General features: G+C 39.7%; 1 protein-coding gene across 2 annotated transcripts in view; it reads left to right on the top strand.

Annotated features, from left to right (window-relative positions):
- Nucleotides 1–20,271, top strand: part of b4galnt1b (beta-1,4-N-acetyl-galactosaminyl transferase 1b) — a 53,117-nt gene extending 32,846 nt beyond the window's left edge. For both annotated transcript variants that reach the window (XM_061977661.2, XM_061977660.2), the window contains 2 exons: nucleotides 791–1,028; nucleotides 16,017–20,271. In XM_061977661.2, the coding sequence (XP_061833645.2) occupies nucleotides 791–1,028; nucleotides 16,017–16,222 (444 nt within the window). In that variant the 3' untranslated portion in view covers nucleotides 16,223–20,271. The remainder of the gene's footprint in view (nucleotides 1–790; nucleotides 1,029–16,016) is intronic.
- The last annotated feature ends 6,920 nt before the right edge of the window (nucleotides 20,272–27,191 follow it).

Raw genomic sequence — 27,191 nt, 5'->3', positions numbered from 1 at the left:
GTACTAGACTGGCCCGCCTGCAGTCCAGACCTGTCTCCCATTGAAAATGCGTGGCGCATTATGAAGCCTAAAATAGCACAACGGAGACCCCCGGACTGTTGAACAACTTAAGCTGTACATCAAGCAAGAATGGGAAAGAATTCCACCTGAGAAGCTTCAAAAATGTGTCTCCTCAGTTCCCAAACGTTTACTGAGTGTTGTTACAAGGAAAGGCCATGTAACACAGTGGTGAACATGCCCTTTCCCAACTACTTTGTCACGTGTTGCAGCCATGAAATTCTAAGTTAATTATTATTTGCAAAAAAAAAAAAAAAGTTTATGAGTTTGAACATCAAATATGTTGTCTTTGTAGTGCATTCAAGTGAATATGGGTTGAAAATGATTTGCAAATGTATTCCGTTTATATTTACATCTAACAAAATTTCCCAACTCATATGGAAACGGGGTTTGTACACACACACAGTATAACCACACAAAGTTTACTTTGCGTTTGCATAAATTTCACTGGTCAAATATAAATAAAATGAATATTTTCAGCTGTGTATTTCACCTAAGAAAATGTACTAACATGTTAAATCCATTTTGTATGTATGAGTTTTCTTTTTTTTTACCATAAACACTTTGACTTCCAGCCGGGTAAAGAAAGACAAATGGTTGCTATGGTGATTGTGTAACTCAGATCAGCTGTTCATCTCAGGGTAACTTCCGCTAGAGACTCAGAGTTTGTTGAACATCCCTCTGGTGTCTCACCTGCGTGCGTGTGTGTGTGTGTGTGTGTGTGTGTGTGCAGGTGGGCGGGGCGGTGCGTGAGGTGACGGGCTACACCAGCACTTACAGACACACCATATCCGTGGAAGCCGGGAAGGAAGACGGCGACTGTTTGCACCTGAGGAGAGGCTTTCATCACATCATCCAAGGCTTCCCCAACTGCGTGGTGACAGACGGCGTGATTAATTTCTTCCTGGCTCGCACTGACAAGGTGCGGCAGGTGGGCTTCGACCCGCGCCTCAACAGGGTCGCTCACCTGGGTGAGTACAGAGGAGACGTTTTGTTAAATAGCATGAAACTTTTTATTTCATAATCACTCTAATACTCAATACTACCATAAACCACAATATTCACTATTTTTTTTAAGATCACATTACACATATATGAATGTTGATTTTCACAAAATGTTTACGCTCTCAACTTTAACGTGTGAACGCCTGCAATAAATCACAAAAAAGTAGAAACGCAGATTAGTCTCGTAATTTATCACGACCAGTGTTGGGACTAACGCGTTACAAAGTAACGCGTTACTGTAACGCCGTTAGTTTCGGCGGTAACTAGTAATCTAACGCGTTTTTTTTTTTTTATTCAGTAATTTAGTTACCGTTACTACATGATGCGTTACTGCGTTATTTTACGTTACTTTTGATGTAGTATCGGCTAGAAACAGAAGCGCTGCGGTGACGTTCTTCTGAATCTTCCTCTGTCACAAGCCGGAGAGAAGAAAAGAGGCGCGGTCTATGTGTGTGTGTGTGTGGGGGGAGGTGATCCGCGGTTTGATATATGAAACAAACAAAAAAAAGTTGTTGGCACGTTCAGTCCACACACAGCGTGGTCATGGCGAGCGGAGTAACGGGGGAGCTTGAACGCCCCCGCCATTGAATCGGTGTGTTTATAAGTGCAGACTCGGTTGTGCAAAACGAGGGTTTTAAACACATGCTGAACGTGCTTGAACCACGTTACGACATCCCGTTGCGCACCCACTTCAGCAATAAGATTGTGCCAGATCCTTATGAGCAGGAGAAGAAAAAAGTTGTGGATGAACTATCCCGAGCATCAGCTGTTGCGCTCATGACAGACGGGTGGACGTCCAGCGGAACTATAAGCGCTCACTTCATCACAGCAGACTGGGAGATGAGAAGACACGCCCCCTCTACGAGAGTCACCTTGCGCAGGTGCTGACACAAGCAGTGGAGGAATGGAAGATAAAGATATCCCAGTCACACGTGATAATGCCAAAAATCAAATAATTACAGAGAATGAGGCAGGACTGGGACCACAGATAGGTGCTTTGCACATGTAGTGAATTTGGCATCACAGAAGGGAATCTCAGTCAATAGGATGGAGCGCCTCTTTGGGAGGATCAGGAAGGTTTCTTACTTCCACCCAAGCACAACAGCTGCTCATGAGCTTAAGACAAAGCAAGAAATGCTAAAGCTGCCTGCTCATACATGATGTCCCAACGAGGTGGAACTCCACTTATGATATGTTGGAGCAGCAGGCAGCTATATACTCTGCATTGACCCACAACACCCTGAAGACAAATGTCACCCTGTCTGATGATGATGTGAGAGTGGCAGATGAGGTCCTCCAGGTGCTTAAAAGTGTTCCATCTCTACTGAGCACTGAAACTTCACCATCTGTGTCAATGATCCTGCCACTGAAAACAAGTATTCTACAATCCATGGCTCAAAGTGTGGAAGACAGCAGCATCACTCCAGATGTCAGGCTTTATTTCACTACCTATGTTTCAAGGAAGATGATGTTTCTTCTTATGTTGCACTTAAACTTGTTTTTTATTAATGGTCATTGGTCCAAGTTTAAAGAAAGGAGGAATGCCTTTTTATGTTGCACTGTTTTTCATTCATTATGTTAAAAGGAAAATAAAAATGTATGTCAAGTTGATCAACAGATTGTATTATTCTCCAGTGCAATAACAGTACTGAAATGAAGGCAAAAAGGGCATTAATGGGAGCTTTAAAAAAGAAAAGAAAAAAAGAAGTAACTAAATAGTTACTTTTCACAGTAACGCATTACTTTTTGGTGTAAGTAACTGAGTTAGTAACTGAGTTACTTTTAAAATAAAGTAACTAGTAACTGTAACTAGTTACTGGTTTTCAGTAACTAACCCAACACTGATCACGACCAAAAGTTTTGAGCAAACGTACATTCAATTAAAAAAATTGCGTATGGGTCTTTCTAAAAAAAAAGAACTCAATTTCAGTTATGCCGACATGTGATTTAGTGTGATTAATCGCAAATAATCAAAATTCAAGTGTGATTAATCCATACTTGCCAACCTTGAAACCTCCGATTTCGGGAGGTGGGGGGTGGGGGTAGGGGGGCGTGGTCGGGGTGGGGGCGTGATTGGGGGCGGGGCTAAGAGGGGAGGAGTATATTTACAGCTAGAATTCACCAAGTATTTCATATATATATATATATATATATATATATATATATATATATATATAAGAAATACTTGACTTTCAGTGAATTCTAGCTATATATATATATTTATTTTATTATATATATTATATATATATATATATAATATATATATATATATAATATATATATATAAATAAAAGAAATACTTGAATTTCAGTGTTCATTTATTTACACATATACACACACATAACACTCATCTACTCATTGTTGAGTTAAGGGTTGAATTGTCCATCCTTGTTCTATTCTCTGTCACTAGTTTTCCAACCATGCTGAACACCCTTTCGCAGGTACCCAGAAAGGTTTCGAGTACCACCAAAAAAACTGAATCTCTGAAGACAGTATAAAAATCTGTGTTAAAGGTGTACAAATACTGTTTGTATAATAAGCATGTTATTTTTTTTTTACAAATGAGGGTTAAGAGTTCAGTAGTAAAAAAAATAAAGAAAAGAATGTGGCTTAAGTACAGTTTTTTAATTGAGCTGCTGCATTTTTTGGTTGGGTTGTTTATTTATTTTGAGTAACTTCTATACATTTCTAAAAGGGGAGGAATGTAATAGTGATCTATGTTTGTCTGTTGCCATCTCCTGGTGAATGTTGGCTATAGCGTACTGGGGTTACTTTTTGGTTGGCCAACGATTTACGTGGTGTTGCGCACCTGACGTCACTCAGGTCCGCATGGAGCTGGAGGGGGCGTGGCTTCCAGCTCCGCCTGAATTTCGGGAGATTTTCGGGAGAAAATTTGTCCCGGGAGGTTTTCGGGAGAGGCGCTGAATTTCGGGAGTCTCCCGGAAAATCCGGGAGGGTTGGCAAGTATGGATTAATCTGACTTTAAACGTTAATTGTTTAACAGCACTACAATTATTGCACACTTTTGAGACAAAAAAAGCTTACTATTGGAGAGCAAAAGCATGATTGTTAAAAAAACAATATGAGAAACTTCTCTATGACTTTAGCTCCAGACTTCTTCTGTTTGATATTGTCATTACTGCCACAAGTGGTGGAAAAGTGTATTACAACTGAGTAACGCTGAGAAACACATTTTTTGGCAGCCCTCTAGGGGGCGCTACCATGTTTAAACACTGGATTACAGTATTTACAGTTAATACATGTGATCGCATCGGCCGATTCAGATTTTAGATTTAGATTTATTGGTCCCATTGGGGAAATTCATTGTCACTGCCGTACATTTAAACAATAGACATTACACATCACAAAAAAAAAAAAAAAAAAGACATCATACATGACCAACACAAAAATAACAAAAAGACATCATACATGACCAACACAAAAATAACAAAAAGACATCATACATGACCAACACAAAAATAACAAAAAGACATCATACATGACCAACACACATTTACAGGCTTGTCAGACAGGTCGCCGGGCCTGCTGTTAAGGGCGGCTATAGCTGCAGGGATAAGGCTTTTCCTGAGGCGGGCCCTTCGGAATTTGATGGTTCTGTACCTGCGCCCTGATGGTAGTGGGATGATGTATTGGTGTAGTGAGTGAGTGATATCCTGGACTATTGTTTTTGCCATTCGGGTGATGGACCTGTGGTTTAAGTCTGAAATGTCGGGTGTGGGTAGGCCGATGATTTTAGCTGCTATGTTTGTAATGCGTGTGAGTTTAGTCCGATTGGTTACAGAAAGCATGGTGAAAAAACATGTGGAACAGTACAGAAGGATGGGTTGAACAATGCTTTGGTAAAGTAATAACAGGAGATGAGGTGCAACGTATAGTCCTTTAAGTTTTCGGATGGCTGACAGTCTTTGACTTCTTTTTTGAATGTCCGTGGTGTGCTGATCACAGATGAGTTTATTGTCCAAGGTTACGCCCAGGTATTTAAAAGTGTCAACTGTAAACTCCTCTCTGAGCTGCCACCTTAACGTGGTAGAGGAGTTTGCGTGTCCCAATGATCCTAGGAGCTATGTTGTCCGGGGGCTTCTATGCCCCCTGGTAGGGTCTCCCAAGGCAAACTGGTCCTAGGTGAGGGATCAGACAAAGAGCAGCTCGAAGACCTCTATGAAGAACACGAACAAGGAACCCAGATTTCCCTCGCCCGGACGCGGGTCACCGGGGCCCTCCTCTGGAGCCAGGCCCGGAGGTGGGGCACGATGGCGAGCGCCTGGTGGCCGGGCCTGTCCCCATGGGGCCCGGCCGGGCACAGCCCGAAGAGGCAACGTGGGTCCCCCCTCCAATGGGCTCACCACCCATAGCAGGGGCCATAGAGGTCGGGTGCAGTGTGAGCTGGGCGGAAGCCGAGGGCAGGGCACTTGGCGGTCCGATCCTCGGCTACATAAGCTAGCTCTTGGGACGTGGAACGTCACCTCGCTGGGGGGGAAGGAGCCTGAGCTAGTGCGTGAGGTGGAGAAGTTCCGGCTAGATATAGTCGGACTCACTTCGACGCACAGCAAGGGCTCTGGAACCAGTTCTCTTGACAGGGGCTGGACTCTCTTCCACTCTGGCGTTGCCGGCATTGAGAGGCGACGGGCTGGGGTGGCAATTCTTGTTTCCCCTCGGCTCAAAGCCTGCACGTTGGAGTTCAACCCGGTGGACGAGAGGGTAGCCTCCCTCCGCCTTTGGGTGGGGGGACGGGTCCTGACTGTTGTTTGCGCTTACGCGCCCAACGGCAGTTCAGATTACCCACCCTTTTTGGATTCACTCGAGGGAGTACTGGAGAGTGCTCCCCCGGGTCATTCCCTCGTTCTACTGTGGGACTTCAACGCTCATGTTGGCAACGACAGTGAAACCTGGAGAGGCGTGATTGGGAAGAATGGCCGCCCGGATCTGAACCCGAGTGGTGTTTTGTTATTGGACTTTTGTGCTCGTCACGGATTGTCAATAACAAACACCATGTTCAAACATAAGGGTGTCCATATGTGCACTTGGCACCAGGACACCCTAGGCCGCAGTTCCATGATCGACTTTGTAGTTGTGTCATCGGATTTGCGGTCTCATGTTTTGGACACCCGGGTGAAGAGAGGGGCGGAGCTTTCTACCGATCACCACCTGGTGGTGAGTTGGCTGCGATGGTGGGGGAGGATGCCGGACAGACCTGGCAGGCCCAAACGCATTGTGAGGGTTTGCTGGGAACGCCTGGCAGAGTCTCCTGTCAGAGAGAGTTTCAATTCCCACCTCCGGAAGAACTTTGAACATGTCCCGAGGGAGGCGCTGGACATTGAGTCCGAGTGGACGATGTTCCGTACCTCTGTTGTCGAGGCGGCCGATTGGAGCTGTGGCCGCAAGGTAGTTGGTGCCTGTCGTGGCGGTAATCCTAGAACCCGTTGGTGGACACCGGCGGTGAGGGATGCCGTCAAGCTGAAGAAGGAGTCCTATCGGGTTCTTTTGGCTCATGGGACTCCTGAGGCAGCAGACAGGTACCGACAGGCCAAGCGGTGTGCGGCTTCAGCGGTCGCGGAGGCAAAAACTCGGACATGGGAGGAGTTCGGTGAGGCCATGGAAAAAGACTTCCGGACGGCTTCGAAGCAATTCTGGACCACCATCCGCCGCCTCAGGAAGGGGAAGCAGTGCAGTGTCAACACCGTGTATGGTGGGGATGGTGCTCTGTTGACCTCGACTGCGGATGTTGTGGATCGGTGGAGAGAATACTTCGAAGACCTCCTCAATCCTACCAGCACGTCTTCCTATGAGGAAGCAGGGCCTGGGGAATCTGTGGTGGGCTCTCCTATTTCTGGGGCTGAGGTTGCCGAGGTAGTTAAAAAGCTCCTCGGTGGCAAGGCCCCGGGGGTGGATGAGATCCGCCCGGAGTTCCTTAAGGCTCTGGATGTTGTGGGGCTGTCTTGGTTGACAAGACTCTGCAACATCGCGTGGACATCGGGGGCGGTACCTCTGGATTGGCAGACCGGGGTGGTGGTTCCTCTCTTTAAGAAGGGGAACCGGAGGGTGTGTTCCAACTATCGTGGGATCACACTCCTCAGCCTTCCCGGTAAGGTCTATTCAGGTGTACTGGAGAGGAGGCTACGCCGGATAGTCGAACCTCGGATTCAGGAGGAACAGTGTGGTTTTCGTCCTGGTCGTGGAACTGTGGACCAGCTCTATACTCTCGGCAGGGTCCTTGAGGGTGCATGGGAGTTTGCCCAACCAGTCTACATGTGCTTTGTGGACTTGGAGAAGGCATTCGACCGTGTACCCCGGGAAGTCCTGTGGGGAGTGCTCAGAGAGTATGGGGTAACGGACTGTCTTATTGTGGCGGTTCGCTCCCTGTATAATCGGTGTCAGAGCTTGGTCCGCATTGCCGGCAGTAAGTCGGACACGTTTTCAGTGAGGGTTGGATTCCGCCAGGGCTGCCCTTTGTCACCGATTCTGTTCATAACCTTTATGGACAGAATTTCTAGGCGCAGTCAGGGCGTTGAGGGTATCTGGTTTGGTGGCTGCAGGATTAGGTCTCTGCTTTTTGCAGATGATGTGGTCCTGATGGCTTCATCTGGCCAAGATCTTCAGCTCTCACTGGATCGGTTCGCAGCCGAGTGTGAAGCGACTGGGATGGGAATCAGCACCTCCAAATCCGAGTCCATGGTTCTCGCCCGGAAAAGGGTGGAGTGCCATCTCCAGGTTGGGGAGGAGATCTTGCCCCAAGTGGAGGAGTTCAAGTACCTCGGAGTCTTGTTCACGAGTGAGGGAAGAGTGGATCGTGAGATCGACAGGCGGATCGGTGCGGCATCTTCAGTAATGCGGACGCTGTATCGATCCGTTGTGGTGAAGAAGGAGCTGAGCCAGAAGGCAAAGCTCTCGATTTACCGGTCGATCTACGTTCCCATCCTCACCTATGGTCATGAGCTTTGGGTCATGACCGAAAGGACAAGATCACGGGTACAAGCGGCCGAAATGAGTTTCCTCCGCCGGGTGGCGGGGCTCTCCCTTAGAGATAGGGTGAGAAGCTCTGTCATCCGGGGGGAGCTCAAAGTAAAGCCGCTGCTCCTCCATATCGAGAGGAGCCAGATGAGGTGGTTCGGGCATCTGGTCAGGATGCCACCCGAACGCCTCCCTCGGGAGATGTTTCGGGCACGTCCGACCGGTAGGAGGCCACGGGGAAGACCCAGGACACGTTGGGAAGACTATGTCTCCCGGCTGGCCTGGGAACGCCTCGGGATCCCCCGGGAGGAGCTGGACGAAGTGGCTGGGGAGAGGGAAGTCTGGGCTTCCCTGCTTAGGCTGCTGCCCCCGCGACCCGACCTCGGATAAGCGGAAGAAGATGGATGGATGGATGGAACTGTTTTAACGGTTTGTGTGTTTATGATGATGGGGTTCTGAGGTGAGAGGGGGTTGAACCATATTTCTTTTGTTTTATTGACATTGATTTCCAGATAACTGGCTGTGCATGACTCTGTGAAATGTTTGACTGTGTTATGATAGTCCAGGATGGATTGACTGTTGGAGAGGAGTGCGAGAATGGCTGTGTCATCTGAGTATTTTAAGTATGTTGTGGTGGGTGAGATGTCATTGGTGTAGAGCAGGGGTGCTCACACTTTTTCTGCAGGCGAGCTACTTTTCAATTGATCAAGTCGTGGGATCTACCTCATTCATATATATAATTTATATTTACTTATTTATGAAATATATGTTTTTGTTAACAAGTTAAAGGTGTTTCATGATAATGCAAGCATGTTTAACACATATAGTTAATATTGTTAATACATTAAAGGTGTTTAATGATAATACAAGTATGTTTAATACATATAGTTAATATTGTTAACAAGTTAAAGGTGTTTAAAGATAATGCAAGCATGTTTAACACATATAGTTAATATTGTTAACAAGTTAAAGGTGGTTAAAAATAATACAAGCATGTTTAATACAAATAGTTAATATTGTTAACAACTTAAAGGTGGTTAAAGATAAAACAAGCATGTTTAACACATATAGTTAATATTGTTAACAACTTAAAGGTGGTTAAAGATAAAACAAGCATGTTTAACACATATAGTTAATATTGTTAACAACTTAAAGGTGGTTAAAGATAATACAAGCATGTTTAACACATATAGATTCCTTTCTTTCATGAAGACAAGAATATAAGTTGGTGTATTACCTGATTGTGATGACTTGCATTGATAGGAATCAGACAGTGGTGATGATAACGTCCGCATTTTCGAATGGAGGAGAAAAAAAGTCCTCCTTTCTGTCCAATACCACATGAAAGTGGTTGGTTTTTGGCATCTTATTTGTCCAGCTTCCGTACTCCTTTGTATACACTTTACAAGAAATACATTGTCGGCAAACTCCGTAGCTTGCTAGCTTGTGCACGCCAGCTTTCTGAGACTCTTATTTTGGTAGCGCAGGTAGGATGAAGCAGAGCTTTTATTGTGCAACTGTGCAGTCGGTCTTTGGAGTTTTGACGACAGGTACGGCGCCAGAGTCTGTTGAAATAAAGTGTTTCTCGCCTTCCAGTCGGTAATTTTAATGAGCTGGCAGCAGCCAGCGTCATCTCAGAAGACCCTCGGGTGCCGTGAATGTCAATCAAGTGACGAAAGTGACGTCATAGTGAAGATTTATGATCGCTCATTTTTAGGACTATTTTTTTAATGCCTGGCTGGTGATCGACTGACACACTCTCCGAGATCGACCGGTAGATCGCGATCGACGTAATGAGCACCCCTGGTGTAGAGTGTGTACAGGAAAGGGCTCAACACACATCCCTGTGGGACCCCGGTGTTGATGGTAAGCATCGGGGATGTGTTTGAGCCCACCCTTACTGCTTGCAGTCGGTCGGTGAGGAAGTTGTGGGTGAGGTGGATCAGCTGAGGGGGGATGTTGAGCTGGTGTAGTTTCCGGATCAGTAGATGCTTCTGTAGGGAGTTGAAGGCGGAGCTGAAGTCCACGAAGAGGATCCTGGCAAAGTTGCTTGGGGAGTCCAGATGCTGGAGGAGGAGATGCAGCAGGCAGGCCACAGCATCCTCTGTGCCCCTCCTGGCCCTGTAGGCAAATTGGAGGGGGTCCAGGTGTGGGGTGACAACTGGAAGGATGATGTGAAGCAGCAGTTTCTCCAGGCACTTCATGATTATAGATGTGAGGGCTATGGGGCGGTAATGGTTGAGTTCTGTGGGTCTGGATTTTTTCGGTACTGGGATGATGGTTGCAGTTTTCCACAATGTAGGTATTGTTGCAGTCCAGTAGCATTGACAGAAGAGTGTGTAGGATAGGGCAGAGCTCTATGGCACAGTCCCCGATCACCCTGGCTGGAATGCCATCAGGCCCTGGTGCCGTACTTCCTCATCTGTGAAGGGGGCCGGTTACTCGGGGTCTGGTGGTGGGAGGGCTCTCAGCAGGTCCTGACACTCTGGTGAGAAGTCCAATTTATCAAAGCGGGTAAAAAGTATGTTCAGGTCTTTAGAGAGGGTTTCTGGGTCACTGACAGTGCATGATGTTTTTGTTTGGCATCCTGTCAGGGTTTTCACCTTCTGAAATGCCTGCTTGGTGTTCATGTTTGTTTCCAGTTTGTTTTTGTACTTCAGTTTTGCTTTGAATACCTCGTTTTTTAAATTCCTATTTCACTCTTGGATGATTGGTATCGGCAGCGTAAAACCCCGATGGGAACATCTGAACACAAACAGAATGTGTAAATGTGTTTTTAAGAGGCTTTTAAAAAGAGAGTGAAAGTGTACGCAACATTCATATTGAAGTTGAAAGCGTTGATAGGAATATGTCATGACGGAGGGGGTCGCAGCTTACTGCGGGGTTCGTTCCCCCGAGATGCAGACGGCACACTCCGGACAGGACGTGCAGGTAGGAACACGGATTATTTGTCGAAAGTCAAACAAGTACCAAAAACTGAAAACAAGTGAGAGGAAAAACGTGCCGACCGCACAGGACACTTAGGCTAACACTCAGCATAGACTAGAGACAAGGAATACTCTGATTGTAACTGTGGCAAGAAGCAAACAATGAAGCCAGGTCGACTGACCGCCAAAGGCAGGATTAAATAGTCCCTCTGATTAGGGCTCGGGAAACAGGTGAGCGTCTCGAGCACCAATCAGAGACAGGTGGAAACAATAAGCACCCACGGTAACCAAAAACAAACAAGGGTGCACAAAAACAGGAACTAAGGGAGTCCAAAACAAACAGAATATAACAACACATGATCCAGGCCACGGATCATGACAGAATACACTGCTCGAAAATAGCTCAGTGAGAAATTCATAGTAAACGATTCAGACTGCTTCTTGAAAATATCAGAATGGAGAATCATTCACGTCCATGGTAACGTTGCTTGGATGGCAACATATGTTGCTCCAAAACCTGTATGTACCTTTCAACATTAATGGCGCCTTCACAGATGTGTAAGTTACCCATGTCTTGGGCTTTTCAACTTTGCGCCTATAACAATCCGGATGGTTCTTTTCCTCTTTGGTCCGGAGGACACGACGTCCACAGTTTCCAAAGATAATTTGAAATGTGGACTCGTCAGACCACAGAACACTTTTCCACTTTGTATCAGTCCATCTTAGATGAGCTCAGGCCCAGTGAAGCCGACTGCGTTTCTGGGTGTTGTTGATAAACAGTTTTCGCCTTGCATAGGAGAGTTTTAACTTGCACTTACAGATGTAGCAACCAACTCTAGTTACTGACAGTGGGTTTCTGAAGTGTTCCTGAGCCCATGCGGTGATATCCTTTACACACTGATGTCGCTTGTTGATGCAGTACAGCCTGAGGGATCGAAGGTCACAGGCTTAGCTGCTTACGTGCAGTGATTTCTCCACATTCTCTGAACCCTTTGATGACATTACGGAGCGTAGATGGTGAAATCCCTAAATTCCTTGCAATAGCTGGTTGAGAAAGGTTTTTTCTTAAACTGTTCAACAATTTGCTCACGCATTTGTTGACAAAGTGGTGACCCTCGCCCCATCCTTGTTTGTGAATGACTGAGCATTTCATGGAATCTACTTTTATACCCAATCATGGCACCCACCTGTTCCCAATCAGCCTGCACACCTGTGGGATGTTCCAAATAAGTGTTTGATGACTTTATCAGTATTCATTGCCACCTTTCCCAACTTCTTTGTCACGTGTTGCTGGCATCAAATTCTAAAAAAAAAAAATGTTTATGAGTTTGAACATCAAATATGTTGTCTTTGTAGCATATTCAACTGAATATGGGTTGAAAATGATTTGCAAATCATTGTATTCCGTTTATATTTACGTCTAACATAATTTCCCAACTCATATGGAAACGGGGTTTGTAAAAGACGGCCAACATAAACGACAAAGTTTGTTTGTTTGTTTGAAGAAAACCTCGTTTTTGTTCAATTTTGTTTGACGGACCTTTCGGGACGGTGAGGCATACTTGCCAACCCTCCCGGATTTTCCGGGAGACTCCCGAAATTCAGCGCCTCTCCCGAAAACCTCCCGGGACAAATTTTCTCCCGAAAATCTCCAGAAATTCAGGCGGAGCTGGAGGCCACGGCCCCTCCAGTTCCATGCGAACCGGAGTGACGTGTTGACAACACACAACAACAGCGTCTACCGTAAAGCAGTTCGTCTGCCGTAAACAGCAATGTTGTGACACTTTTAAACAGGACAATACTGCCATCTACTGTACATGCATATGTGACCCACCCATAATGTGTCACATTTTTGTGTTGATTTATTTATTTTATTTTGTGGTTTGAATTCGTTTTTGGAGCTGTCATTACACATTTATCAGTATTCACATTGGTCAGTAGGGGGCAGTAGGGCGTTTCTTCCCAATTGAATGGTATCGCCTGCAGACCGGAAGTGTCTTGTCATTCTGATGAGCGCGACCAGTCTGTGAACAATTGAAACGTCCTGTGTGCTTTTTCCTCCTGTATAACAGGTTAGTTTTGGTGAATCAACTCACTGAATAATATCCATGTGATCTTTATAAGTTTAAGTACACATTCTGATGGTGGAGCCTAACTCTAAAGCAGTGTTTCTCAAAGTGTGGGGCGCGCCCCACTGGTGGGGAATAGAGACATGACAGGTGGGGCGCGAGGAACGGGAGGACATTTCACTTTAATTATTTAAAAAAAAATTATATTCTTAGATTTTTTTTTTTACTATGCTTTCATTTTCTATACACACTGTAAATCACTTTGTGATTCTGTCTGTGGAATCCGCTATATAAATAAATGTAAATTACTTATTTTTCCTGTAGGCTTTAAATTTTTCGGTAGGAGCGAAAGTTTGACAGACATAGCAACAGTAACTAATGGGGGCGGGGCTAAGCGGATCAAACTTTCGCGCGGATGGGTAGCAGGCTAATGTGTGGACCACAATTACACAATGGATACATTTGTGACTGGCACCTCAAAGGTCGTCGAACCAGAGCCAGAGCCAGCGCCTGCAGAAAAACAAAAATCTGACGGGCCTAATCAACCATAAAGCCAACCGAAAAGAAAATATGATGAAGGGTATCTTGCTCTTGGATTCACGGCAGTGGTGGTGGAGGCAGAGGAGAGACCCCTGTGTGTTCTGTGTCTAAAAGCGCTAGCAGCAGACAGCATGAGACCCAACAAATTAAAGAGACACCTCGAGACCACACACCCCAATCACGTCAATAAGCCACTTGATTTCTTTCAAAGAAAACTGACAGAGTACCGTCAACAGGAGAAGCGCATGGTAAAAGCTACATCAGTAAACAGTAACGCTCAAATGGCTTCATATAGAGTTGCATACAGAATTGCACAATGCAAAAAAACACATGTTATGTCCTCGGTTTCACCTATGTGCTTATTTAGGTGTCTTAATTTAATAATAATCAGGCAACACGTTTCAACTCAATGGGGCAGGGCCGACATCCGGGCAACTGAGCTACATACGGGTTCTTCGAGCCATAGCAACCTGACTGGCGTTGAAAACAAACCGTCGCCATGACTCTTTAACCTGTCGACCTGCGCTGATTAAACCCGTCATTCTGCCTCCAAAATGCCAAAAAACTGTGTTGTTTTTGGTTGTGCAAACCACAACTGGAAACAGGGAAAACAAAGGTCGTATTTTGTTCTGCCAAAGCGTGCTAAAAGCCCACAGAGACGAGACAAATGGCTCGCAGCTTTACACCGGGAAAACGAGGACGGTTCTCACTGGAGTCCCCCAAAATCCCGGGTCGTGTGTTCGGATCACTTCGTTTCTGGTAAATATAAGGAACAAAAATCCACCTTCTTAACCACAACTTGGTCCATGCTAATGTTGAACCCGTTGAATTTTTACTGAATAACGTTCGACAGCTGAAGTTGTTGTTGTTGCACAACAATAACATACGGTATAAAGGCTATTTCCAGTAATTCAGCAAATAATAAATCATAATACTGAACTGAATTTGAATGAGCTCTCTACAGATATAATAAATATACAGATACTGGTAGCCACCGTGTCATCCTTATTATCATTTATCAACATACCTTGGGTGATTAAACAATTTGTATGTGATTTATTCGTTATATAACAACCGAAGCTAACAACTGACCTGGTGCGCGTGTGAGGTAGACATAAAGATTTCCAAATTCCATGTCTGGCCATTGTGTAGGATTATCAGTCCACGCATCTGCTGGAAGGCGGTAAGGGCAGTCGTTTAATCCAACTACAGAACATTTTAACTCGTATCTTAACCTAGCCTCACTGGAAAAACTATTTACATAATCATACGCCATTTAGAACAGTTTAAAATGCCGTGAAACCTCGTTAAATGCCTTTTCTGTCAATGCTGTGTTCGCTGTGAGCTGGTTTGTTTTCAACGAATTCAATATGGCGACCGCGTTGCTAGGGGATTGGAGGGCGGAAGTGACGTAGGTCCGCCCTCGCCCATGCCTCGGATCGCTCCCGTTTATTAACAACTTCGAGAGTCCAAACTCTCCCTCCCTCCCGTGACGTCACACACTGAACACATGCTACGGTGGCTCGGACATGACAAAACAGTACATGACACCTCACACAATTGCTGAGCAGCTCATTCTCCCCGCTGCAATAGACCTGGTGTCAGTCATGCTTAGTTATTTTATTTATTATTGAACTTGATGCAAGTTATACCACAGCTGCACAGTTATTTTATTTATTATTGAACTTGATGTTATGTTATGTTATTGAGTTTGAATGTATACAACTTGATGTTGAGTTTTTCCTTGCCCTTATGTGGGCTATACCGAGGATGTCGTTGTGGCTTGTGCAGCCCTTTGAGACACTTGTGATTTAGGGCTATATAAATAAACATTGATTGATTGATTGATTGATGTTACTTGATGTTCAATAAATTTGAAAATGTTAAGCTTGGCATTAGCGTTCTGTTGGGGCGATGGGGGCAGGTGGGGCTTGAAAACTCCCCCTTGTCCAAAGTGGGGGATGACAAAAAAAGTTTGAGAACCACTGCTCTAAAGTGTTTGTGAGTTGTAGTTTGTATTTGTGAATGAATCCAGTGCACAGCTGCAGTAATCAATACAAAAAGGCGACGTGAGTGGCAATGTTTATATAGGAACTTCTGATCCTAATTCAGACTCCCAAATTAGAGCTCCCGTTTTCTTATACATATATATATATATATATATATATATAGCTAGAATTCACTGAAAGTCAAGTATTTCTTATATATATATATATATATATATATATATATATACATATATATATCTTAACCACGCCCCCCGCCCCACCCCGACCACGCCCCCGCCCCCACCCCCCACCACCCACCTCCCGAAATCGGAGGTCTCAAGGTTGGCAAGTATGCGGTGAGGTGATAAAACGGAATGAAATGAATTGGGTTCCAGTATGACAGTCTTGGTCTTTTTGGTCACGCGTGGGCTCGTAATCCCCGCCCTTGTGTTTGTTGGCAGAGTTCTTCATCGACGGCCTGGGCTCGCTCCACGTGGGCTCCTGTGACGACGTGGTGGTCGACCACGCCAGCAAGATCAAGTTGCCCTGGGTGAGCCAATCGCAGAGTGACAAGGCCTACGCCAAGTTCCGTTACGCTTCCGCCTCGCCAAACAAATTTGGCACGTCGTACTTCAGGAACAGATTCCAGTGCTTGACCAGAAGCTGATTGGTTTGCTTCGGGCTCAGACTTGCCAAAGACGGAGAAGATTTTCCTTTTCGTGCCACAACCAAGTGGTATCTTGCTCCTTTGAAACTCCACAAACACTACGCCGAAGTCAACGCATAGGGAGGACGATCATGTAAAAGTCATGGGAATCTTGGGGTCCCTAATATTGTGACCACTGTGATAACCATCGAGGTCTGCAAGTCAAGTCTCTCCAGGAGCCTACTGGGCGCAGCCGTGCGTGCGTTAGTGCGTGTGCGTTTGTGTGAAAGCTGTCTTTAAAATGGACATTTTGGGACCAAAGACATGAGTGAACTAAGGAGTTAAATGAAATGTCCCCGCATGAGATTTTGTCCGTGACCCCATTTTAGTCTTATAATAATAATAATAATAATAATAATACAAATGGATGGATGGATAATAATAGCCCAGTGAGAATTAATAATAATTTTCATTAACATTATTTTTAGCCCAGTGATAATTACTATTGATTATAAATATTGTCGATGATAATAATAATACAAAATTATTATTATTATTATTACCCTGTGATCATTATTATTAGTAGTATCAGTAGTAGTAGTAGCAATAATGTATTACTAGCCCAGTGAGAATTATTGGTTATAATAAAAATAATTATTAATTAATATTATTTTTATTATGATTATTATTAATAATAATAATAATTCTAAGTTAATGATTTGAAAAAAAAAAAATAGTTTCTCAGTTCGAACATTTAAATATAAATTGAAAAGGATTTGCAAATCATTGTATTTTGTTTTAATTAATAATAACAATAATCATAATTATTATTATTATTAACCCAGTGATAATTATTATTAAGTATTATTGTACTAGCCAGTATATTATCCATCCATTCTTTGTCTATCGCTTGTCCCTATTGGGGTCGCTGGGGGGTGCTGGAGCCTATCTCATATTATATAATAATAATAATAATACAAATGGATGGATGGATAATAATAGCCCAGTGAGAATTAATAATAATTTTCATTAGTATTATTTTTAGCCCAGTGATAATTATTATTGATTATAAATATTATCGATAATAATAATACAAATGATTATTATTATTATTATTACCTGTGATCATTATTATTACTAGTAGTAGTAGCAATAGTTTATTAATAGCACAGTGAGAATTTTTGATTATAATAAAAATAATTACTATAATATTATTTTTATTATGATTATTATTAATAATAATAATTCTAAGTTAATGATTTGCAAAAAAAAATAGTTTCTAAGTTCAAACATTTAAATATAAGTTAAAAAGGATTTGCAAATCATTGTATTCTGTTTTAATTATTAATAATTAAAATTATTATTATTATTAACCTAGTGATAATTACTATTGATTATAAATATTATCGATAATAATGATACAAATTATTGTTATTATTATTGCTCTGTGATCATTATTATTAGTAATATTAGTAGTAGTAGCAATCATTTATTAATAGCCCAGTGAGAATTATTGATTATAATAAAAATTATTATTAATTATACGATTATTTTTATTATGATTATTATTAATAATAATAATAATAATTCTAAGTTAATGATTTGAAAAAAAAAAAGTTTCTCAGTTCGAACATTTAAATATAAGTTGAAAAGGATTTGCAAATCATTGTATTCTGTTTTAATTAATAATAATAATAATAATAATTATTAAGTATTATTGTACTAGCCAGTATATTATCCATCCATCCATTGTCCACCGCTTGTCCCTATTGGGGTCGCGGGGAGTGCTGGAGATCTCATATATATAATTATAATATTATTTTGATAAAAATAATAATTATTATTATTTTTATTAATAACCCAGTGATAATTAGAAATAATTATTAACTATTATTGTACTAGCCAGTATATAATAATATTTCTTATTTTTATTAGACTCCTGGAGGTCCCCCACTCTAATGGTAACATCACCGCCCCACGTCCACACTCAGCATGTTTACATGCACCAAAAAATTAAGACTTTATTTAGTTGAAACTACTTTTTAAAACACGTAAATGTGCATGCTTATTAACTTCATAGTGTTAGCTGATTAATGTAGGATTATTATTACTGGATAATCATGATAAAACATTATTATAATTATATTATCTATCCCCCGTCTTTAAAAACTAGCGACGCCTCGGTTTCGATCTTTAAAATCGCGGTTCCTTGAACGCACCACAGTTGCGTGCTACGACACGTAAAAGGCGTAACTTAAAACGTAACTTTATTCGATGACTTATTATATTTCTTCCTTGTTCTTCCATCTCCTCATCCGGGTTCCCAAATGTTGGCGTATGTGTGTGCGTAGATGACGTCAGAACCAACTTTGCGTCTCTCGCCAGTAAATTGCTGATTAAGGTGTTCTTTCATACAATGGCCTTTAGAGGGCGCACTTTTGTACAATTCTCTTAATAGAAAGTAGGCCAATGTGTTGCAGCCATCAACCCAGCAGAGGGCGCTGTCTCACACGCCTTTTCCAGCAGGAACATTTAAAATGGGTTTTATAAAGGCTAAAAAATGGGCATTTTAAGGGTTTCTCTGGACTGGTCCATGAAGTTTGTTCGCCATTGACTGGAGATCTTGAAGTGTAACTGAAAATAGCAAGAATCTACTGTATTGTTTGCTAAATCTACTGTATTGTTTGCTAAAAAAGTTGCAAGGGGCAGTATTTTACTGCGATGATAGTGTTTGTTCAGGGTAAGAGACGATAGTATTGTGTTCATGTCAGCAAAAATGTGTTTTGAATTTTTAACAGCTGATTTCAAAGCTGCTTTTTCCGTTATTTATTTCCCAATCCTACTCGACAGTGTTTGTTGTCCGATAAATGCAGATTTGATATAACCGAGGAGTATAAAAGTTACACTGAAAAGTGTGAAAAAGATTGTATTGAAGTGATTCAAGGTGTATAACCACAGGAATGACATTGTAATGAGAAAATGTAATGAAAATTATCAATACATCAATCAATGTTTACTTATATACACTGTAAAAAAAAAAAAAATCATATTTTTATGGTTAATTTACTCTAAATTTCTTCTGTAATTTTTCTATTTTTTTTTAAATAGTTTATAAAACTGTAGAATTGAAGACATTATCTGTAAATAAACAATCCGCCTGTTATTTTAAGTAATATGCCAGTAATGACAAACTATGTATATTTCTATTTTTGTTTACAGAAAAATACCAAATTAATTATTCATAGCATTTTCTGTTTTCTTAAATTACTTTCAAATTCATGTAATATTACGATATTTTTAAAACGTTTCATGAAAATTTCTGTAATTATAATGTTTTGGTCATTATTTGGTTTACAATGTTTTACTTTAATTTTATGGTTTTCGTTTGGCAGCCGTAGCTGCCAGTAGATGACCGTTTTTTTACAGAATTTTTTTTTACAGTGTAGCCCTAAATCACCAGTGTCTCAAAGGGCTGCACAAGCCACAAAATTAGCCTCTAAAAAAAACAATACTAATATTTTGTGAAAATAATTGAATCATTACGAAGATAAAGTAAAAAAAAAACTACAAAAAAATAGCTTATTAATTTATGAAAACATGGAAATAACGTAGTAGCATTGTGAATAGGTATTTTTACGTATGCAAATTGTAAGGTTTGAAAAAACTGCAATTTATGAGAGTAAAGAAACATCTCAAAGAGGGGAAAAAACGTGGTTTTGAAACAAATTCCTGAAAATGAATCAATAAAGTAGTAAAATTATGAGACATATTTTGTAAAACATCACAAAAACTTTTAACTCGTTTAATTTCATGAAAGCAACATTGTATCCTGGGGGAAAAAAGCAGGAATATCGCGAGAAAAAAAATACAAACTTTAATGGGGAAAATTCGGTAAGGTCGTGAAAAAGGGTGAAACTTTAGTCTCTTTTAGCAATTTAATCTTTTTGGTCTTTTCAGTGTGGCACCAAACCTGATAGGAAACTGCTGGAGTATTTTAGGGGGGTCTATAAGTGCTGACTTATTCAAATGTATGTCTTTTGAAATTTCAGTATTAAAACAAAGAAAACATGTTTGTCAAGTGTGCTTGTGAAACTTTAAAAAGGTTTTTTGGTTAGCTGATGTGACCAGACCACACCCACTTTATCAAAGTGTTACAACAAAACTGCATTGGTGGCAAATCATTTGTATTATTATTTTTAAAAAGTATAACAAAACTGCAGGTGCGACAAATCATTTATATTATTTATTTATATATTTACAAAAAGTATACCAATACAATTGCAATCGGTTCGCAGCCGAGTGTGAAGCGACTGGGATGGGAATCAGCACCTCCAAGTCCGAGTCCATGGTTCTCTCCCGGAAAAGGGTGGAGTGCCATCTCCGGGTTGGGGAGGAGATCTTGCCCCAAGTGGAGGAGTTCAAGTACCTCGGAGTCTTGTTCACGAGTGGGGGAAGAGTGGATCGTGAGATCGACAGGCGGATCGGTGCGGCGTCTTCAGTAATGCGGACGCTGTATCGATCCGTTGTGGTGAAGAAGGAGCTGAGCCGGAAGGCAAAGCTCTCGATTTACCGGTCGATCTACGTTCCCATCCTCACCTATGGTCAAGAGCTTTGGGTCATGACCGAAAGGACAAGATCACGGGTACAAGCGGCCGAAATGAGTTTCCTCCGCCGAGTGGCGGGGCTCTCCCTTAGAGATAGGGTGAGAAGCTCTGTCATTCGGAGGGAGCTCAAAGTAAAGCCGCTGCTCCTCCACATCGAGAGGAGCCAGATGAGGTGGTTCGGGCATCTGGTCAGGATGCCACCCGAACGCCTCCCTAGGAAGGTGTTTCGGGCACGTCCGACCGGTAGGAGGCCACGGGGAAGACCCAGGACACGCTGGGAAGACTATCTCTCCCGGCTGGCCTGGGAACGCCTCGGGATCCCCCGGGAGGAGCTGGACGAAGTGGCTGGGGAGAGGGAAGTCTGGGCTTCCCTGCTTAAGCTGCTGCCCCCGCGACCCGACCTCGGATAAGCGGAAGAAGATGGATGGATGGATGGAAAAAATGTTACAATAAAACTGCAGTGTTTCTCTTATTAATTTTGCTTAAGTGTTAAAATAAAACCAGTGGTGGCTAATAATTTATATATTTTTTAAAGTGTTACAATAAAATTGCACTGGTGGCTAATAATTTACATTATTTGATTGAAATAACATCTTTATGTAATTACTTAAGTGTCATTCATTGATTATGTTTTGAATTAAATACATAAATGTGTCACTAATGTACATGTCATTATTTAATCATTTAATTAATTATTTAACCATCTGGAGACATTACGAAGCGTAAAAACATTTGATTAATTTACCTTATTTTGCTTAAATTTCTCAAACATCAGTGCTAATCAAAAATGTAATGTTTTTTTTGTTACACTTTGATCCTTTTAAAGGCTTTTTGATTAGATAATGTTTAAATTGGTAAAATAACTTTTACTAATTGACAAATTTGATACAATTTCATAAAAAAAAAGGCTTTCAAGGGTTAAGAAAAAAAATAAAGACGTATTTTTGTTTAAGACAAAAATTGGTTAAAAAAAAAAGTAACTAACATTTTTTTGTGCCCTTTGAAAAATGAAGGACTTTTATAATAAAAATAATAATAATAATGACTTAGATTGACATAGTTTGTCTAGTGACTCAGAGCACACTGTCTGGCTTTGGAGTATTGCTGAATAACTGCCAGTGAATCATACACCTTGAAAAATAATTGGACATCGGCATTTCTTTAAATTCTACATGGAAAAAAACCCTATTAGGAAAAATTGTGTATAATGGTGTAACAACAAAAATGATGATCAAAACAAAAATGTAATGAAAGGACAAAAAGTCAGCAGAGGTTTAATCGTTTAATTCATTATTGATTAAATTATGTCATGATTTTTAAAATAATTATAGGATTGGATTATTTCATGATTTTTAAAAAATTATTTCATGATTTAATTTTTATTTTAAAATTATTCCTTGATTGTCACGATTTTTCTAAATTATTTCATGATTTAAAATCACGATTTAAAAAAAATTGTTTAATGATTTAATTATTTCATGTTTTTTTTTTTTTAATTCATTTCATGATTTCATGATAACAAAAATGTACTGAATGAAACGACTTGGTCGCATAATGATGCGGGTGTGGTTCTCCCAAGGATGCAGACGGCTTCGGACACAGCTTGCAGGTAGGAAAATGATTTATTTTAAATATAAATCATATGATGGATAAACAAAAAAACATGCATGTAGCACAAAAGGCAAAACAAAAGGACTAGCGTGGGAGCTAGCAGGAAAAAATAGCATAGCGTGAAAAGCTAGCAGAATCAAAGTAGTCGTTAACAGTTGTATGGGAACAAACTACGAAGCCAGACAGAGTGAGGCCAGAGCAAAGACTAAATAGCCCTCTGATTAGTGCCCGGGCAACAGGTGCGCGTCCCGAACACTAACCAGAGGCAGGTGAAAGTAATCAGCTGACATGGCAACTGAACACAAACAAAATCAAATGTGCTGAAAACATATGTGACGAGAAACATAAACAAACTATGATCCGTGCAGCGGATCGTAACACTGAAAGGACAAAAAGTCAGTTGAGGTTTAATTGTTTAATTCATTTTTGATTAAATTATTTCATGATTTTAAAAAAATTATATGATTTAGTTATTTCATGATTTTTTAAAAAAATATTTCATGATATAATTATTTTTAAATTATTCTTTGATTTAACTATTTTACAATTTTTCAAAATTATTTCATGATTTAATTTTTATTATAAAATTATTCCTTGATTTAACTAGGTCACGATTTTTCTAAATTATTTCATGATTTAATTTCACGATTTAAAAAAAGATTGTTTAATGATTTAATTATTTCATGTTTTTTTAAACTCATTTCATGATTTCATGATAAAACAAAAATGTACTGAAAGGACAAAAAGTCAACTGAGGTTTAATCCTTTAATTCATTTTTGATTAAATTATTTCATGATTTTAAAAAAATTATATGATTTAATTATTTCATGATTTTTTTTTTAAATATTTCATGATTTAATTGTTTTTAAATTATTCTTTGATTTAACTATTTTACAATTTTTCAAAATTATTTCATGATTTAATTTTTATTATAAAATGATTCCTTGATTTAACTGTGTCACGATTTTTCTAAATTATTTCATGATTTAATTTCACGATTTAAAAAAAAAAATTGTTTAATGATTTAATTATTTCATGTTTTTTTTTAAATTCATTTCATGATAAAACAAAAATGTACTGAAAGGACAAAAAGTCAGCTGAGGTTTAATCGTTTAATTAATTATTGATTAATTTATGTCATGATTTTTTAAAATTATTATATGATTTACTTATTTTTAATGATTTTTTAAAATTATTTCATGATTTAATTATTATTTTTAAATTATTCCTTGATTTAACTATTTTACAATTTTTCTAAATTATTTCATGATTTAATTATGTCACAATTAAAATAAAAATTGTTTAATAATTTAATTTAATGATATTTTTATTTATTTATTATTTCATGAATTAATTTCATGTTTAAAACAAAAAATGTTCATGATTTTTTTATATTATTATTCCATGGACCTGTGTGTCAGCACTTCATGAATTTATTTGAGCTGTCTAGTCCAGTGGTTGCTTTGGTCCAGAACCTGGAAAACTTTCAAAGTCTTTCCAAGTATGACGGAAAAGAAGGACATACCCTTATTTCTGAAAATTGCTGGTAGATATATAATAGGAGTATGAGGAAGCCAGACCTGCCGACTCAGCAAGTAGCAGTTAAAGTAAAGGAATTTATTCAAGTTGTCGGAGTTATTTGTGCACTTTCACACCAAGATATCGACCGGTACTCCTCCGCTTCTCTGGTCCAAGTTCCACAGATAAGTAAAGGTAAGCAATGAGGTGTTAGGACCCGCCCACTGACTTTGATGGCTGAGATTGACAGATCAAATGAATGAATGAATTTAGGGTAGTGCTGCCACACAGGTTCATCAAATAGTTCAATAAATCATGAAAATAATTAAATCATTCAAATTGGATGACACATTTAAATATTTAATTTTGTCCCATTTGACCCTCCATACATTTAAATATGATCCAAAAACCAAAACGACTCACCAATAGATGACGTGTGACAGACATTTAGCGGTCAGCGGGCGAGTCCTTTTCATGTCTGCTTCTCTACAAGAGTAAAAAGAAGCTAAGTGGTGTACAGCGAAAGGAGATCCCCAAAAAAAAGTACTCACCACGGACACGCGGAGAGCCGGGTGAATCGCTTCACGCGTGGAAAGAAACACAGTGTTAGAATAATTGTATCTAAGTTATCACAAAAACTTTGTGTTTCAGTGAGTTCCCGGCGAGAAGCCAAAACGTGTCTTTGAACCTACCAAGAAGAAGGCTTGTATAACTCCACTGTGTAGGGGGGGAAGCAACATGAAGGTGTATTGTAATCAACAGAAAGATATTGTCCTGACCCAAGAACTACAAAAGCGAAGAGGAAGCAGGACCAGACTCCCCTCCTGGCACCGCTTCTTTGAACTGTTTTACGACCTTTTCTGTGATCTGTTTACGACCCTCGTCCCTTAGAAACAGCTGTTGCCACGTAATCAGGGAAAGTCCAAATAAAAAGAGGTGGCGTACAACCTTTCGCCAGAGCGTGCTGAGACACTGTCCAAGGGTACTATGTCCAGGCGTCTCTCCTCACTGAGCCAAATTGAATTCGGTCTCCGTTTAATTCCTTGCTTCTTGTCTCGTTTAATAGATGTCATCATTGACAGCTCAAATAAATTCATGCAGTGCTGACACACAGGTCCATGGAATAATAATGTAAAAAAAATCATGAATTTTTTTTGTTTTAAACATGAAATTAATTCATGAAATAATAAATAAATAAAAATATCATGAAATTAAATTATTAAACATTTTTTATTTTAATTGTGACATAATTAAATCATGAAATAATTTAGAAAAATTGTAAAATAGTTAAGTCAAAATTGATTTAACTATGCCACCATTTTTCTAAATTATTTCATGATTTAAAATCACGAATTAAAAAAAATGATTTAATGATTTAATTTATTTCATGTTTTTTTTTTATTCATTTCATGATTTCATGATAAAACAAAAATGTTTTTCAAATGTATTTGAAAAAATAAAAAATAAAAAAAATCATGAAATTAAATAAACAATTTGTATTTCAATTGTGACATAATTAAATCATGAAATAAGTTTGAAACATTTTAAAATAGTTAAATCAAGGAATAATAATAAAAAAAAGTTTGAATTACGAAATTATTTTAAAAAGTCATGAAATAATTAAATCATATAATTTAAAAAAAAATCATGACATAATTTACGGTAATCAATAATGAATTAAACGATTAAACCTTAGCTGCCTTTTTGTCCTTTCAGTACATTTTTGTTTTATCATGAAATCATGAAATTAATTTAAAAAAAAACAACATTTAAATCATTAAACAATTTTTAAAAAATCGTGAAATTAAATCATTAAATAATTTAGAAAAATTGTGACCTAGTTACATCAAGGAATACTTTTAAAATAAAAATTAAATCATGAAATATTTTTTTTTAAATCATGAAATCCAATCATATAATTATTTTAAAAATCATTATATAATTGAATCAATAATGAATTAAAAGATTAAACCTCAGCTGACTTTTTGTCCTTTCACAAAATTTTTGTTTTGATCATCATTTTTGTTGTTACCCCATTATACACAATTTTTCCTAAAGGGTTTTTTTCAAGTAGAATTTAAAAAAAATGCTGATGTCCAATTATTTTTCAACGTGTATAATTCACTGGCAGTTATTCAGCAATACTCCAAAGCCAGACAGGGTGCTCTGAGTCACTACAAACTATGTCAATCCAAGCATTATTAGGGACCGAGTCCCTTTGGGACAGAGGACCCTATTGTATTTCTAGTGTTTTATTAGGGCCCGCAAGGCCCATTGTAATTATTATTGTTCCGCCGCCTCTTTGAGCTGTAATTTGACCCTTTTAGCATGCTTCAAAACTCACCAAATTGGACACACACACCAGGACTGGCGAAAATTGCGATCTAATCAAAAAACCAAACCCCAAAACTCAAAATTGCGCTCTCGCACCCCCTAGGAAGAAAACACAGACAAAACTGCCTGTAACTCCCATTAGGAATGTCATAGAGACATGAAACAAAAACCTTTATGTAGGTCTCACTTAGACCTAGATTTCATTCACTCACAACCCCCAGCAAAAATCAACAGGAAGTTTGCAATTCCCCCTTCAAAACAAAAGTTGAGTAAAAACAGTCACCTTTTTTCAAACATTATCTCCTCTGAGCGCGTTTGTCGTGTCGGCTTCAAATTAGGACAGGAGAGAGATTGAACCCTTCTGATTAAAAGTTAATGAAAGAGTTTTAATTACTGCTCCGGTTTAGATTTTATGAGCCCTCAAAGTTGGTCCCGTCCATCGCTGCTTGCAGCTTTAATTATTATTATTTTTATAAAAGTCCTTCATTTTTTAAAGGGCACAAAAAAATGTTGGTTACTTTTTTTTTTAACCAACTTTTGTCCTAAACAAAAATAAATGTTTACTTCCTCTTCTATGGTCGTCATCACACTAAAATTGGTCAGCTGTGAGATGGATTCAAACGTTTGCTGGTTGATTTTATTTACAGTCAAGCAGATGAAAGGAAACCTGAAAAAGTACGGACACGTTTTTCTCCATTGCCCTTTCAGTAAAACCGCATTTTAACCAGTCATTAAGGTAGGCAAGTATGCTCTAGTATACTCTGGACTGAAGTTGTTTGTGAGAGCATTTCAAGAGTGTTTTAGTAGTGTGTGTGTGAGAAAAAGATTTCAGTTGTTTGTGAGAGCATTTCAGTAGTGTGTATAAGAGTGTTTCAGTAGTGTGTGTGTGAGAAAAATATTTCAGTTGTTTGTGAGAGCATTT

This window comes from Nerophis lumbriciformis, linkage group LG18 (assembly GCF_033978685.3).
Source record: "Nerophis lumbriciformis linkage group LG18, RoL_Nlum_v2.1, whole genome shotgun sequence".
NCBI lineage: Eukaryota > Metazoa > Chordata > Actinopteri > Syngnathiformes > Syngnathidae > Nerophis > Nerophis lumbriciformis.
The sequence above is the reverse complement of the archived record's forward strand: the minus strand, read 5'-3'. Positions and strand labels throughout refer to the sequence as shown.